This window comes from Oncorhynchus clarkii, chromosome 17 (genome assembly GCF_045791955.1).
Source record: "Oncorhynchus clarkii lewisi isolate Uvic-CL-2024 chromosome 17, UVic_Ocla_1.0, whole genome shotgun sequence".
Lineage (NCBI taxonomy): Eukaryota > Metazoa > Chordata > Actinopteri > Salmoniformes > Salmonidae > Oncorhynchus > Oncorhynchus clarkii.
In genome coordinates this window covers 70,818,252-70,834,358 of record NC_092163.1, presented here as the reverse complement: position 1 = coordinate 70,834,358, position 16,107 = coordinate 70,818,252, and the positions used below count along the sequence as shown (strand labels likewise).

The window sequence follows — 16,107 nt, the reverse complement described above, 5'->3', positions numbered from 1 at the left end:
GTGACTCCAATAGTCATGAGAACTCAGACTAGCATCAGCGATGTAACCTATCATCAAATATTTGAACGCATTAGGCTCTTTGGTTTATGATGGAAACACTTTAATACTATGAGTTGCTATAGTAGCTTATAGTGCAAACCACCTACCATGCAACCAACTTGTAGTGGAAATGCTTTATTCATGTGTTACTGATTTTGTGTTGTCTGTTTCTCTGCTCAAGATGACAGGTCATTTTAAGGCAAGCGGGAAACCAGAGTGAGTTGCCATGGCGGCAGGAGTGGCTGCATGGCTTCCCTTCGCCCGGGCAGCAGCTATTGGCTGGATGCCTGTGGCCAACTGCCCCATGCCTATCGCTCCTAGAGAACACACAAAGAGACATGATGAGCTGATCATCCTGAATGTGAGTGGACGTCGCTTCCAGACCTGGAGGACCACACTGGACCGCTACCCAGACACCCTGCTGGGAAGCTCAGAGAAACAGTTTTTTTACGATGAGGAGACCAAAGAGTATTTTTTCGACCGGGACCCAGACTCCTTCCGTAGCATTCTCAACTTCTATCGGACGGGCAAGTTGCACTATCCACGCTATGAGTGCATCTCGGCCTACGACGAAGAGCTAACCTTCTTCGGCATCATCCCGGAAATCATCGGTGACTGCTGCTATGAAGAGTACAAGGATCGGAAGCGGGAGAATGCTGAACGTCTCCAGGACGACCAGGATGACAACAAGGACTGCAAGCTGCCCAACATGACATACAGAGAGACCATGTGGAGGGCTTTTGAGAACCCTCACACCTCCACCATGGCCCTGGTTTTCTACTACGTCACCGGCTTCTTCATCGCCATCTCAGTCCTCACCAACGTGATAGAGACGGTTCCGTGCGGTGCCACGCCTTCCCAGAAGGACATGCCATGTGGCGAGCGCTACACCGTAGCCTTCTTCTGCATGGACACGGCCTGCGTCCTCATCTTCACCATAGAGTACCTCATGAGACTGTTTGCCGCGCCCAGCCGTTACCAATTCATGCGCAGTGTGATGAGCATCATCGACGTGGTGGCCATCTTTCCCTACTACATCGGCCTGGTGATGACAGACAACGAGGATGTGAGCGGAGCCTTCGTCACACTCCGTGTGTTCCGTGTTTTCCGCATCTTCAAGTTCTCCCGCCACTCGCAGGGCCTCAGGATCCTGGGGTACACGCTGAAGAGCTGCGCCTCGGAGCTGGGCTTCCTCCTCTTCTCCCTCACTATGGCCATCATCATCTTCGCCACCGTCATGTTTTACGCAGAGAAGGGGTCGTCGTCGACCAAGTTCACCAGCATCCCAGCCTCCTTCTGGTACACCATTGTCACAATGACCACGTTGGGGTATGTCCTCCTTCTGTCTATCTCTCTTTCTTACCTTTTCTCATCCCTATCTCTCGCTTATCTCTCCCTCTCTTTCTCTCCACAGTTTTAGTTCTCTCTCCTTCCACTCGTGTGGTCCATAAAATGTGTGTCTTCTCCGTTGGAATAATGCCCCCAAGATAATTCAAGATGGTGCCCAAATAATATCTTCAAATCAGGAGCTCTCCATAAACCTTACTTGGCATCCTAAAAAGTAAATCCTCCAAAGTTCAATCCAAACAACAACTATCTTCCAAAAGTGCTATAATTAGTTATACAACAATAATTAACGCACCTTAAACGGTTGATTACTAGACTTGACCTGATGCTAAAATGCTTGCCTGTGTTGTACAAAAAATGTAATACCTCAGGCTATTGTTTTGATGTATTTTTGTAATGGGTGTCCTGGATACTGTATGTGTTCTGCTGTTATGGAATATGGATAAAAGTTGAAGCATGAAACGTCTTCAATAGACTAGTGGGTGAATGTGGTATGAGGCTGCTGCCAGTGTGAGTGATGGATGGGTACCACCACTACATTCACCTACTGTACCAGGCCTAACAGTATACACACTCATGACAGTGTGTGTGTGTGTGTGTGTGTGTGTGTGTGTGTGTGTGTGTGTGTGTGTGTGTGTGTGTGTGTGTGTGTGTGTGTGTGTGTTTACCTGAATGTTATGTGACAGTAGTGGGAGATGTGTGTTCCCATGTTGTCTTCATCTAGTGGGTGTATTGTGTCTATTGTCATTTCTATAATTTCCTTAATCTGCCAGTAATCATGGTTTACTCTGGGACACATAGTCCCAGAAAACAATATTGTAATAATATTTAGGATCCTGAATGCCGGTGAAATTTGTATTTGTTATAATGAAAATAACTGCACATTTTCAAGAACCGTCTATAGGTACTTATGAAGATTTCATACTTTTTAAAACTCTATTTTCCTCTTTTTATACTTTGTCTCTTTCTGCCGACTTCTCATTGGGCTCTCTCCATCTCCACATTGTGTTAGTCATTGGGCTCTCTCCATCTCCACATTGTGTTAGTCATTGGGCTCTCTCCATCTCCACATTGTGTTAGTCATTGGGCTCTCTCCATCTCCACATTGTGTTAGTCATTGGGCTCTCTACATCTCCACATTGTGTTAGTCATTGGGCGCTCTCCATCTCCACATTGTGCTAGTCATTGGGCTCTGTCCATCTCCACATTGTGTTAGTCATTGGGCTCTCTCCATCTCCATATTGTGTTAGTCATTGGGCTCTCTCCATCTCCACATTGTGTTAGTCACTGGGCTCTCTCCATCTCCACATTGTGTTAGTCATTGGGCTCTCTCCATCTCCACATTGTGTTAGTCATTGACAATGACCTCTAATGTCTTACTGGTAGACCGGTGCTGTTCTGATTCTTCACTGGTCAGCTAGTAAAGTGACATTGACGCTTATTTCGCCAAGCAGTTAGGAAGTCTCTCCAGAAAATAGTGCCATTTATTTTGCAGAAGCAGCCGCTACACTTCCTGGGGACAAAACAAAACATGACAAGTGATAAAACACTGATACACTGATAGACAAGGACAGTCACACACATTTACAATACATCGATATACAAACAATACAACAACAAAAATTATGTGTGTTAGAGTGTGTCTGTGTGTGTGTGTGTGTTCGCCATTCCATGAGTTTTTTTAAAGGTAATTTTGCTGTTTATTTGAGTAGTTGGAGATGGGTGTTCCATGCGATCATGGCTCTGTATAAAACTCTGCGTTGCTGTGAACTCTTTTTGGATGTGGGTTAAGGTTAAACTTTTTGTCAAAATCTTGAAAAGCGAAATAACTGGAATACATGGGTATTTGGGTTGGCATTTTCAACGTGTCTGTCTAATAAATCAATTTGTTCTATAATATAATAATATGAATAACCCCAATCTTCTATAATTTACTGTAAGTGTGGATAAAGGTTCTCATTATTACAGAATGGGATCATCACAGAAACTCAGTAGTCAGTCAGCCATCTTTTTATTTTTTTATCCGTTATTTTACCAGGTAAGTTGACTGAGAACACGTTCTCATTTGCAGCAATGACCTGGGGAATTGTTAAAGGGGAGAGGAGGGGGATGAATGAGCCAATTGTAAACTGGGGATTATCAGGTGACCGTGATGGTTTGAGGGCCAGATTGGGATTACTAACCCTCATCGGCATACCATCAGCTGTGATTATGCAGTATATGTGTGGTAAATATTCCTCCGCATCCCAACTCCCAACTCCATTATCAATTCCAGAAATACCTTTACCTGTGTGACGCTATTAATGAATGGCTTTCCACGTCAATGGACCCAGATTGTCTATTAAAGAAGCAATTTGGGTGTGTACATGTGTGTACGCATGTGAGAGAGAGAGAGAGAGAGAGAGAGAGAGAGAGAGAGAGAGAGAGAGAGAGAGAGAGAGAGAGAGAGAGAGAGAGAGAGAGAGAGAGAGAGAGAGAGAGAGAGAGAGAGAGAGAGAGAGAGAGAGAGAGAGAGAGAGAGAGAGAGAGACTCTGTTCTACAGGGTGTGATCGGAACCATACATCACTGAGTAGGAAAGGTCCCAGACTGGTTAATAATGCATTGTGTTTTGTCATAGAATATAGTAGCTGTGACATCTCTTAAGAAACATACAGTATATAAGTCACAAATAACCTCTCTGACACCATTATTGGAAGATGTAGTGGGGTATTTACTTCACTGTGTGAATACCATATTTACAAACCAGACTGCTTATAATCCAAAGTGATTCATTTGTTACAAGACTCTTCAATCTCTTCTCTCAGTCTGGCCCTCCATGTTACTCTGTTCAGTTTCCTAGACTGTGAAGAAGTTAGAATACATCTTTAACCTTCCTCACTCTTAACCCCCTCCAAGGGCAGCACCTCCCCCCTCCATCCCAGGCCCTCCACATTCAGCAATAAACCTGTCAGTTCTGTGGTCAGCCACCTACATCTATGCAACCCTTTTTTTTACAACCACTTTTGAACCTGTCTCCTCTCTTTGGCCGACTGCCCCCCTCCTCCATTCCTGTCAGAGAGCAGACAGTGCAGCCTGGGTAATTGGGTGTACAGGGGGCTGGAGATGGGGGAATCACACCTTGGCTACAGAGGAACAGGGCTATTCAATTAAACTCAGGTGACTGATCATCACACCTTGGCTACAGAGGAACAGGGCTATTTATCCAAACTCAGGTGACTGATAATCACACCTTGGCTACAGAGGAACAGGGCTATTCATCCAAACTCAGGTGACTGATAATCACACCTTGGCTACAGAGGAACAGGGCTATTCATCCAAACTCAGGTGACTGATCATCACACCTTGGCTACAGAGGAACAGGGCTATTCATCCAAACTCAGGTGACTGATCATCACACCTTGGCTACAGAGGAACAGGGCTATTCATCCAAATTCAGGTGACTGATAATCACACCTTGGCTACAGAGGAACAGGGCTATTCATCCAAACTCAGGTGACTGATAATCACACCTTGGCTATAGAGGAACAGGGCTATTTATCCAAACTCAGGTGACTGATCATCACACCTTGGCTACAGAGGAACAGGGCTATTCATCCAAACTCAGGTGACTGATCATCACACCTTGGCTACAGAGGAACAGGGCTATTTATCCAAACTCAGGTGACTGATCATCACACCTTGGCTACAGAGGAACAGGGCTATTCATCCAAACTCAGGTGACTGATCATCATACCTTGGCTACAGAGGAACAGGGCTATTTATCCAAACTCAGGTGACTGATCATCACACCTTGGCTACAGAGGAACAGGGCTATTCATCCAAATTCAGGTGACTGATAATCACACCTTGGCTACAGAGGAACAGGGCTATTCATTCAAACTCAGGTGACTGATAATCACACCTTGGCTATAGAGGAACAGGGCTATTTATCCAAACTCAGGTGACTGATCATCACACCTTGGCTACAGAGGAACAGGGCTATTCATCCAAACTCAGGTGACTGATCATCACACCTTGGCTACAGAGGAACAGGGCTATTTATCCAAACTCAGGTGACTGATCATCACACCTTGGCTACAGAGGAACAGGGCTATTCATCCAAACTCAGGTGACTGATCATCATACCTTGGCTACAGAGGAACAGGGCTATTTATCCAAACTCAGGTGACTGATCATCACACCTTGGCTACAGAGGAACAGGGCTATTCATCCAAACTCAGGTGACTGATCATCACACCTTGGCTACAGAGGAACAGGGCTATTCATCCAAATTCAGGTGACTGATCATCACACCTTGGCTACAGAGGAACAGGGCTATTTATCCAAACTCAGGTGACTGATCATCACACCTTGGCTACAGAGGAACAGGGCTATTCATCCAAACTCAGGTGACTGATCATCACACCTTGGCTACAGAGGAAGAGGGCTATTCATCCAAACTCAGGTGACTGATCATCACACCTTGGCTACAGAGGAACAGGGCTATTCATCCAAACTCAGGTGACTGATAATCACACCTTGGCTACAGAGGAACAGGGCTATTCATCCAAACCCAGGTGACTGATCATCACACCTTGGCTACAGAGGAACAGGGCTATTCATCCAAACTCAGGTGACTGATCATCACACCTTGGCTACAGAGGAACAGGGCTATTCATCCAAACTCAGGTGACTGATCGTCACACCTTGGCTACAGAGGAACAGGGCTATTTCAATCAAACTCAGGTGGCTGATAAAAGGATCTCCCTTGAATCACAGCAGGAGTCGCTCGAAGCTACTTCACCTGCTGGATAGATAGATACAGAGCATTTGGCAGCCAGCAGCAGTGGGACTGGACCCAAAAGATTGATGGGGATGGAGGAAGCCCTTTCTATCTCCCCACTCTTCCATCCCCAAGTGGTTCCTAGGGGGGAAGGTGGCTATTTTAGGCCCATCAACAGTGTGATATCTGTTTAAAAATGCAATATGCGGATCGACCCACTAGTGTAGTAGGGAGCAGTCGTTTTACCTGAGCAACTACAAGGCGCAGGCAGGCCAGGCACAAGAGCTTCACTGGGTTGTGTCATTGACTCCCCAAAATATTAACCCAAAAATGGTTCTATATTAATAACGAGGTGTGATGTGAACTGTAGTATGACTCCGGTGTTATAATTAGTCTGATTCTCCCAGTTGTAAAGTCCTGAACCAAAGTATTCTGTGGCAGAGCAGCAGAAGTGTTGTTATGCATGTAGGTCATGTTCCCGTCTGCCTTAATCACTGGCTATATATAAGCTGCTTCAGAGAGACATTTAGCCCTCTCTCCTGTGTTAGGACCGTCATTATAAGACATTTAAAGATTGGACTGGATGGTGCTGGATGCCAGAGAGAGAGAGAGAGGACGAGAGAGAGGTAAAGGTAGAGAGAGAAAGCGAGAGAGAGAGGTAAAGGGATTGAAAGAGAGAGAGAGTACCACTTACTGTGTGAACATCGCAGAGGCCGAGAATTGTTATTGTGAGGCCCCTAACCAAGGAGGGGTCTAAAAGAGGCCAAACACACACACACACACACACTTTCTTACCTCTGTGTTTTCCAAAACAAGTCTCAGTAACACCTAGTGTATCTTTCACTCCAGTCTCCTTTTCACCTCATTTGTGACCCACCGCCTCGATTCGATCTTATGTAGCAACATTTGAAATCGTTTTATTTTAATTTTTTACATTGGATAAAAGTAGCAACTCAGAGCTACAAAATGCTAGATCATACACTGCCGTTGAGGAACAATGGGAAAGTAATTCTGCTTTGAAAGTTGATAAACTTGTAACCCCACTTTTTAGAAAATGGCCCTTGGATATTTTGGTACACCTACTGGAGAGCTCTTCTTGTCTACACCATCCTTGGCCAACAGTATATTCTAATCTGACTTTGAAAGTGTCCAGAAAAAATTATTGTGTGAAAGAAATGCTATAACCAACCTGCAGCCACATCTATCTAAGTGGATGGGTCACTATTGTTTAAACATGTACACATGTTCATGAAATACAATAGATGGCCATAATCACCCCCAGACACAACAGGCTAACTTGATGGGTCATGTAATCATTCTCTTGCGAAGTGGAGTCTTTTGTTTAGGCATGTAGCTAGCTATCAGGCTAACCATAATCCCAACCCATAGCTACAGACATGCGGATTGTCATAGCTATCCACCATGCATGAAATGCAGGAGCATGAATCTGCAGGTAAAGCCAACCAACTAGGTTCAATGTTAGCTAGCTAGCTAACATTAGGCTATAACTAGCAATGCAATTGGCTTTCTAAGATACAAATAATATTACTACACAGATCACATCACCTAGCGCACCAGCCAGCTAACATTCACTAGCCTGCCTTTTACGACTAGGGGGCAGTATTTACATTTTTGGATAAAAAACTTTCCATTTTAAACAAGGTATTTTGTCACGAAAAGATGCTTGACTATGCATATAATTGACAGCTTTGGATAGAAAACACTCTGACGTTTCCAAAACTGCAAAGATATTGTCTGTGAGTGCAACAGAACTGATGTTACAGGTCAAACCCAGATAAAAATCCAATCAGGAAGTGCCGCATTTTTTGAAACCGCCTCATGCCAATGACTCCTTATATGGCTGTGAATGAGCTACGAATGAGCTTACGTTTTCTACGTGTTCCCCAAGGTGTCTACAACATTGTGACGTCTTTTTATGCATTTCTGTTGAAGAATAGCCGTAAGGGACCACATTTAGCAAGTGGTCACATGATGTCTCCCGCAGAAAATCTTGCGTAAAATACTGAGGTAGCCATTTTTCCAATCGCTTCTTATGAGAAACCAATTGCCTCAACGGATATATTATCGAATAGATATGTTAAAAACACCTTGAGGATTGATTCTAAACAACGTTTGCCATGTTTCTGTTGATATTATGGAGGTAATTTGGAAAAAAGTTTGGCGTTGTAGTGATAGCATTTTCCGGTCGATTTCTCAGCCAAGCATGATGAACAAATGGGAGCTATTTCGCCTACAAAAATAATATTTTTGGAAAAAAGGAACATTTGCTATCCAACTGGGAGGCTCCTGAGTGAAAACATCCGAAGTTCTTCAAAGGTAAATGATTTCATTTGATTGCTTTTCTTATTTTCGTGAAAATGTTGCCTGCTGCCAGCAGAGCCTAGCATAGCATTATGCCATGATAAACTTACACAAATGCTTGTCTAGCGTTGGCTGTAAAGCATATTTTGAAAATCTGAGATGGCAGTGTGATTAACAAAAGGCTAAGCTGTGTCTCAATATATTTCATTTGTGATTTTCATGAATAGGAAAATTGTCTAGGGGTAATTATGTCCGCTGCGTTATGCTAATTCGTTTGAGGCTATGATTACGCTCCCGGATCCGGGATTGCTAGTCACAAGAAGCTAGCTAATGGTAACTTGCAATGAAAACAACTTTGTAACAAAATTTGAAATGTATAATATCTGAAAATGTAGCTAGACTCTTCCCGTATACATGTATGAACGCTTCACGGCAGAGTGTCTTTTCCGTTTGGTTTGTAGCTAGCTACAGCTGGTTTGGCCCTTTGTTGTGTCAAGTCACTCCGGTTCACACTGACCGTGTGCAGAAAGTAGTCCATCACAACTTTTTCCCACTGATCTTTGTTGATAGTGCCTGCCAAATTCTTGGCAGCAATGTTGTTGAGAGCAGTAGCAACACTTTTGCATATCTCCATGGTTAACGTTATATCTTTAAAAAAATCTGCGATAGCAAGAATTATCTACTGTACACATACATATACAGAAGCGTGATACATGGCAGGCCAATCCGAACTCATCTTTCAGCCTTTCCAGCCCATCCATTATCTCAGCCAATCATGGCTAGCGGGAAGGTTCCTTTTTTTCCGTGGCTAAACCAACTGGGCCAAAAAAATTATTTGTATATATATTTTGTTAAACGTTCAAATGGCTCTCCTGTGAAGTATCAATGTGCGACAAGCGTCGAGCTACTTGAAATGGGTAACATTTATCACCCGATTTATTTAACCAAAAAAATAGATTTAGTAAAACAATAAAAATAATGACCCTTTAATAAAATGTACTGTCTTTATACATGTGATATTGCGGGAAAATTTACAAAAGTCTTTAAAGAGTGGCTTCTTCCACCAGAGACGAGTGACTTGCTGCATCTGTCAGGCTCCCCAACTGTGTTCTATGTCGCTCATGAAAAAATGTAAAATGCAAATTAGGTTACTTGACTTTTTTTTACCATTGATCCTAATGGCACTGTGCCACTGAGCTGAGTGAACATGACAGACATTAGCCAGGGGTGGGGAAAGAAAACCAATAACCTCATGGTTAGTTATGATGAAAGCCAATATGGCTCCCTTTCTCTAAGACTCGATCAGTCTCCCACTCTTCACTGTCAGTCTTTCTGAGAACTTTACCAGCATGTCACAGAACAAGCCATCTACTACCACCATTTTGGAACGTTGAATGAATTTGATTGACTGCTGTCCCCGCACATTTATCAAGTCATACACTTATATAATGTACAATCATTTACGATATTGTTGGGTGTTGGATTATTATTTCACCAGGAGAAAACTAGGGAATGAATGAAGATTCATCAAAAGTAATGAGTGAGTGGAAATAGAAGACTGGAGGTGTGGATTGCTCAAATGCAATCTGTCAATGGCTTTATTTCTTTCATGTCTTCATGAACGGCATGGTGTACTGTATATTATTGGTGAATAATTCAGTGTATCGGCAGCTAGATGAAACATAAGTGAAATGCACAGTTACATGTTTTATAAGCACTAGGAAGACGTTTCACCCTCATCATCAAAGCTAAGTTATCTTCAGTGGCAACCTAACTTCAAAATGGAATTAATGGTGCGTTTTGCGGCCCTACAGCCTCGCTGATCAGAATGAGCAAGCCTACTAGGAAATAAAAATTATGCCCTTTATCTGGCTAAGAAACTTGGAACCAATTTCCCAACACAGCCCTCTCTAATTGGGACCTTTCTAATGATAGCTGTGGAATTTAATTTAGCTCTGTCGGAGATTCATTTAGCACCTAAACTCATTTAAAAGTAATTATACTAACTCTTCTAGCTGTGGAAGCCAAAATAATGGCAACTAGTCATTTTTATACATGACCCTAAGCATCATGGGATGTTGATTGCTTAATTAACTCAGGAACCACACCTGTGTGGATGCACCTGCTTTCAATATATTTTGTATCCCTCATCAGAGAGGAAGAGGAAGAGGAAGAGAGAGGCCCAACGTGGCAGAAAATCTGTCTCTGTCCAGCAGGTGGCAATTTTTTGTTGTTTCGCCCACCAAGCAAGGAGTTTTTGTATGGAGGTCAATGAGAGCGTGTCAAATTTGGTATTTGCTTTGTGAGGTTTATTTGATCGAATAGAAGTCCCGCTTAAGTTGTTACGAGTGTACTGATATAAGTATGACACGTGACATCCCGGAAACCTTGAGAAAAAACGCTTTATTATGGAGTTGTCTTGAGGTGGCTATGCATATTCATGGTTTGAAGCTAGTAGCATAGCATCTCTCTCCATTCAATACAGGCGGTTGCCGTAAACAATCCGCATTGAATATTCATTGAATATTACTATAATGAGCTGTCAGTATATCCATAATCTTTGCCCTCATTTAATCAAGTGTTTCCTTTATTTTGGCAGTTACCTGTACTTCACATGCCACTGTACATGGTAAAAGCACCAGCAGGCTCCATCGGTTTACAATGTCTGGTCCTGAGCCATGAGTCTGTGAGAGATGAGACAGGGTTCATGTATTCTAGGGAGTTTTTCTTAGCCACTGTGCTTCTACATCTGCATTGCTTGATGTTTGGGGTTTTAGGCTGGGTTTCTCTATAGCACTTTGTGACATTGGCTGAGATTAAAAAAAGGGCTTCATAAATACATTTGATTGATTGATTGATTCAGATTGCTTACTTTGGGTTGCGTGCGGTGTTGGGCCAGAGACAGATAGATGTGCAGACGTTCAGAGGGAATGAATGTAAGATCAGCTGAGCTCTCACTGTAGACACTTTAAATCAAAAATGAAATCACATTTTATTTGTCACATGAACCAAATACAACTGTAGAACTTACAGTGGAATGCTTACAAGCCCTTAATCAACAATGCAGTTTTAAGAAAAATAAGTCTTAAGTAAAAAATAGATAATAAAAAATAAAAATAGATGTAAGTAACAAGTAATTAAAGAGCAGTAAAATAACAATAGTGAGGCTATATACAGGGGGTAATGGTAAAGAGTCACTGCGGGGAACATTGACATTGTTGGCTTGGTGAGACAGGTATAGATCATGCCAGAGTCTGGGAGGAAGGAGGGAGTTGACTGGACTGGAAACAGCCAGGCAGTGGCCAATTATATTTATCTTCAGTCAGTTCAAAAATATTAATTGGAATTCAATGAATTCAATTTATTAATTCAAAATCACCCATCATTTTTCTGTGTGGACTGTTCAATTCATGACGAAATTCTTTGAGTTGAAATTGAATTGACTCCAACCCTGATCCTCTCAAGATGTTGACATTATAGCATAATAGCACGCTTTCCCCAAAATAGGCAGACTCATTTTTATTTTTGCCTTATCTTTCCTAACACCTGGCAGGTGTTGGCCCATCGGTCAACTAGGGGACAGCATACTCTGTCAGACAGGGGTCAGTCTGAAGGAACCTTCAGGTTTCATAAAAGCATTGTTGTCAGGTAAACTAAAATAAACTAAATGTTTTGTTGTTTATAGTATGTCTGTATATGTTAGTGATACTGTGTGTATAATGTTAGTGAGATCTACAATATCAATGTGAAGTGGACTGATTGTCCTGGTAACTGTTGGGTCTCTTTCCGTGTCTCAGGGCCAAATGATCATTTGAGAATCGCATGCACAACACACATATTTGTACACGTTTTGTGATCATTTTTTAATGAATGATTTCACTCTCAGATAGATCAAATTCGTATTCAACACAGCACACTCGATGAAGCAAAATTAATCTGGCAACAGCCAGCATCATGAAGTGAACAAATATGCACTGCTATATGCTAGGGCTATTTTCATATTCCCCTGTGGATTTAACTGCATCATTGTAATGCATTAAATGTTTATTCATAAATCTAATTTACAAGCTTTTTAATACAGTTCTCATCTCTCCCAAGGGTATGTTACATGGAAATGGTTGTTCCATTCCACTGAAGGGGATTGTAGTGTGTGCAGTTTACTTACTGCTTCTCTGCTCAGCCTTGTTTTTGTTTACCTCTGCCTCTGGTGCATATTCCTACCTGACGTTATTATATGCTGGCATGTTTATTTATGGTGAGCTTATGGCTTTCCATTAACATCATAAATACAGCCGGAGAGTGGAAGTCAGAAGTCAAATCAAATCAAATTGTATTTGTCACATGCGCCAAATACAACATTACAGTGACCTTAACCAACAATGCAGTTTTAAGAAAAAATACCTAAAAAATAAATAAATAAATAAAAGTAACAAATAATTAAAGAGCAGCAGTAAAATAACAATTGCGTGGCTATATACAAATATTGTCTGCTAAATGAACTAGTGTAGCCCACAGCCAGATCAGGACCTGATAAAGACAACTCAGAGTATGTTATTCTGTTCTTCTGAAATAGACTACATTTTCTTCATATCAGTCTTCTTCATACCTGTCTAAAATAATAATGACTTTATTGTGAAGGTGTGGGCTGTATTACATGGATTTATTAGACTTTTTAAAATGGAAATGTTCGAAAGGTCTCCATCAGCAGCTTGTAGGCCATGTGTGGAAGCCAGGAGATGCTAAATGTGTTTGTGTTAATTAACGGTCAATTACCGGAAGACCAACAGTTATTTCCTTGACAATCACCGGCTGACAGAATGTCATGACCTCCAAAGCCCTATCCATGGCTATTGCAATTCAAGTTGTTCACAAACTTGTTGGATGAGAGCTTGTAGGAAAATGTCAGGTCACTTCTCAACAACAAGTATTGTAGATGGTGATAGAAGTCTGATGCTAGAATTCCTTCACACATGCACTGACAGGAAGCGATATACAAATGAAGATCAGTGTTTACATCACATAGGCCGGTTTCTCCCTTCCAGGCCACATGAGCACTCAATCTGCCACCTCAGTATTCGCCACTTTACCTTGAAGTGAATCAATAGTGTTGTTAGTGTACTGTATATGCCAACTTTGTTAATATTTCCAGTATGACACTGTTACCCTTGTGTCTCTGAAGATGGTGTCTGGCAGGATAGCCATGGGTGGGGAACTTTGTGCTGCATTTCCACACAACATATTAGGAGAAGAGACGTTTAGCTCCCATCTGGCCCACGGGTGATTTTAGCCCCCCCACCCAAAGATTTCTGAGCAATGTATTTTTTTGGAAAATAAAAGACTAAGTGATTTTATTTGGGGAATTCTGTTCAAATCAATTTGTATTTGTCACATACCCTGTACATGTGTTTAGCAGATGTTATTGCAGGTCTAGTGAAATGTTTGTGTTTCTAGCTCCAACAGTGCAGTAATATCTAACAAGTAACACTTTCACAACAATACACACAATACACACTAATCTAAAGTAAAGGAATGGAAATAAGAATATATAAATATTTGGACGAGCGGTAGAATAGAATATAATACAGTATCTACATATGAGAGGAGTAATGCAAAATATGTAAACATTATTAGTGACAAGTGTTCCATTATAAAGGGGCCAGTGAATTCAAGTCTATGTACAGTATATAGGGCAGCAGCCTATAATGTGCTAGTGATGGCTATTTAACAGTCTGATGGCATTGAGATAGAAGCTGTTTTTCATTCTCTCGGTACCATCTTTGAAGCACCTGTACTGACCTCACCTTCTGGATGATGGTGGGGTGAACCTGCAGTGACTCGGGTGGTTGTTGTCCTTGATTATCTTTTTTCCTTCCTGTGACATTGGGTGCTGTAGGTGTCCTGGAGGGCAGGTAGTTTGCCCCCGGTGATGCGTTGGGCAGACCGCACCACCCTCTGGAGAGCAAAAATCTAAGCGCGGCGCCTCCCGAGTGACGCTTGAGGTGTCAATACAGACCCTGGTTCGATCCCGTGTTGTGTCACAAATGGCTGTGACCAGGAGTCCCATAGAGCAGTGCACAATTGGCCCAGCATCGGCTGGGTAAGGGCAGGGTTTGGCCGGGGGGGCTTTACTTGGCTCATGGTGCTCTAGTGACTTCTTGTGGCGGGCCGGGTGCCTGCAGGCTGACTTCGGTAGTCAGTCGAACAGTGTTTCCTCCGACACATTGGTGCAGCTGACTCGTGGATTAAGCGGGCGGGTGTTAAGGAACGCAGTTTGGTAGGTCATGTTTTGGAGGAGTTGCAGCTATGAGACAAGATCATAATTGAAATTGGGAGAAAAAGATGGTATTGCATTAGAAAGCTTTGTCCCATGTTCTTTATGAAATCTTTCACATTTTCAAATTACAGATCAGTTTTACTACTTCTTCATAGGGATCCTGAAGCAAGACATTTCTTAGACTACATGTTCTTCGTATAAAATCACATCTTAGTGGCATTTGCTGCTGTCGGACACGATAATATGTTAATATTAATATCCATTGCTGTTGAGGACAACACAGGTGTCACTGTCATCTTACACGGCCTGAAGCATTGATGATTTCAGTCTTAACTAGTTGGCTGTTATTCTAGATGGAATGACGGTCGCTCATCTGGCGAGCGTGATGGATGAAAACCTGGGGCACAGACGGCAACCTGACATTTGCGGCAATTATCTTGCTTAATCACGGTCTACTTACGCAGGTGGGTAAATTCAATCAAAGTTTGAATGGAGATGGCTGACACATTGCAATTATTTCACACTAATGACCATCACATTACCATGCGTCTGTTTGTTTAGTTTTTGATGCAATGGCACAAATCAAAAAAAGCCATTTGCCTGTTTCTTATAAAGACTTGCAATTCTATTTTAGAACAGACTTTTTCCACCCAACACAATAAGTGACATGACCTTGGTATGGGATCCATTCAGCATGTGGAATGTCCATGAGATTGTCTGAAACCTCAGATGCCCATTTCCAGAAGTACTGGAGACAAATATGCCTCTCTCAACTCTGTGCTCCCATCAGCTGAGCAGTTTCCTTCAATGTCAAAAGTGTTAACATGTGGACAACCACCCCAGGAAACACTTTTCATGTACTCATAACTAACAGAGAATCTAGTAGGTGGCCAATTTAATAAATCCTCTAGTGACTCCCCATCCCGCATGCGGGAGCGTAATCATCGCCTGACACTAATTAGCATAACGCAACGGACATAAATATTCCTAGAAAATATTCCTATTCCTATATATCGACAGAAACATGGCAAACGTTGTTTATAATCAATCCTCAAGGTGTTTTTCAAATATCTATTCGATAATATATCCATCGGGACAATTAGTTTTTCAGTAGGACCGATTGGAGTAATGGCTACCTCTGTATTTTACGCGAGAATCTCTCTGGCAGCATCAGGTGACCACTTGCGCAATGTAGCCGCTTACGGGTATTCTTCAACATTAATGCGTAAAACTACGTCACAATGCTGTAGACACCTTCAGGAATACGGAGAAAGAGTAATCTGGTTGATAGCCCATTCACTGCTCAATAGGGACTCATTGGAACACAGCGCTTTCAAAACATGAGGCACTTCCGGATTGTTT

The 16,107-nt window shown here is 42.2% G+C and overlaps 1 protein-coding gene across 1 annotated transcript in view; it reads left to right on the top strand.

Moving 5' to 3' along the window:
* The first annotated feature begins 265 nt into the window (after positions 1–265).
* The window catches only part of LOC139369919 (A-type voltage-gated potassium channel KCND3-like), a 158,166-nt gene continuing 142,324 nt past the window's right edge, over positions 266–16,107 (top strand). Inside the window, exon 1 of the mRNA XM_071109202.1 lies at positions 266–1,368. Within this exon, the coding sequence (XP_070965303.1) occupies positions 266–1,368 (1,103 nt within the window). The remainder of the gene's footprint in view (positions 1,369–16,107) is intronic.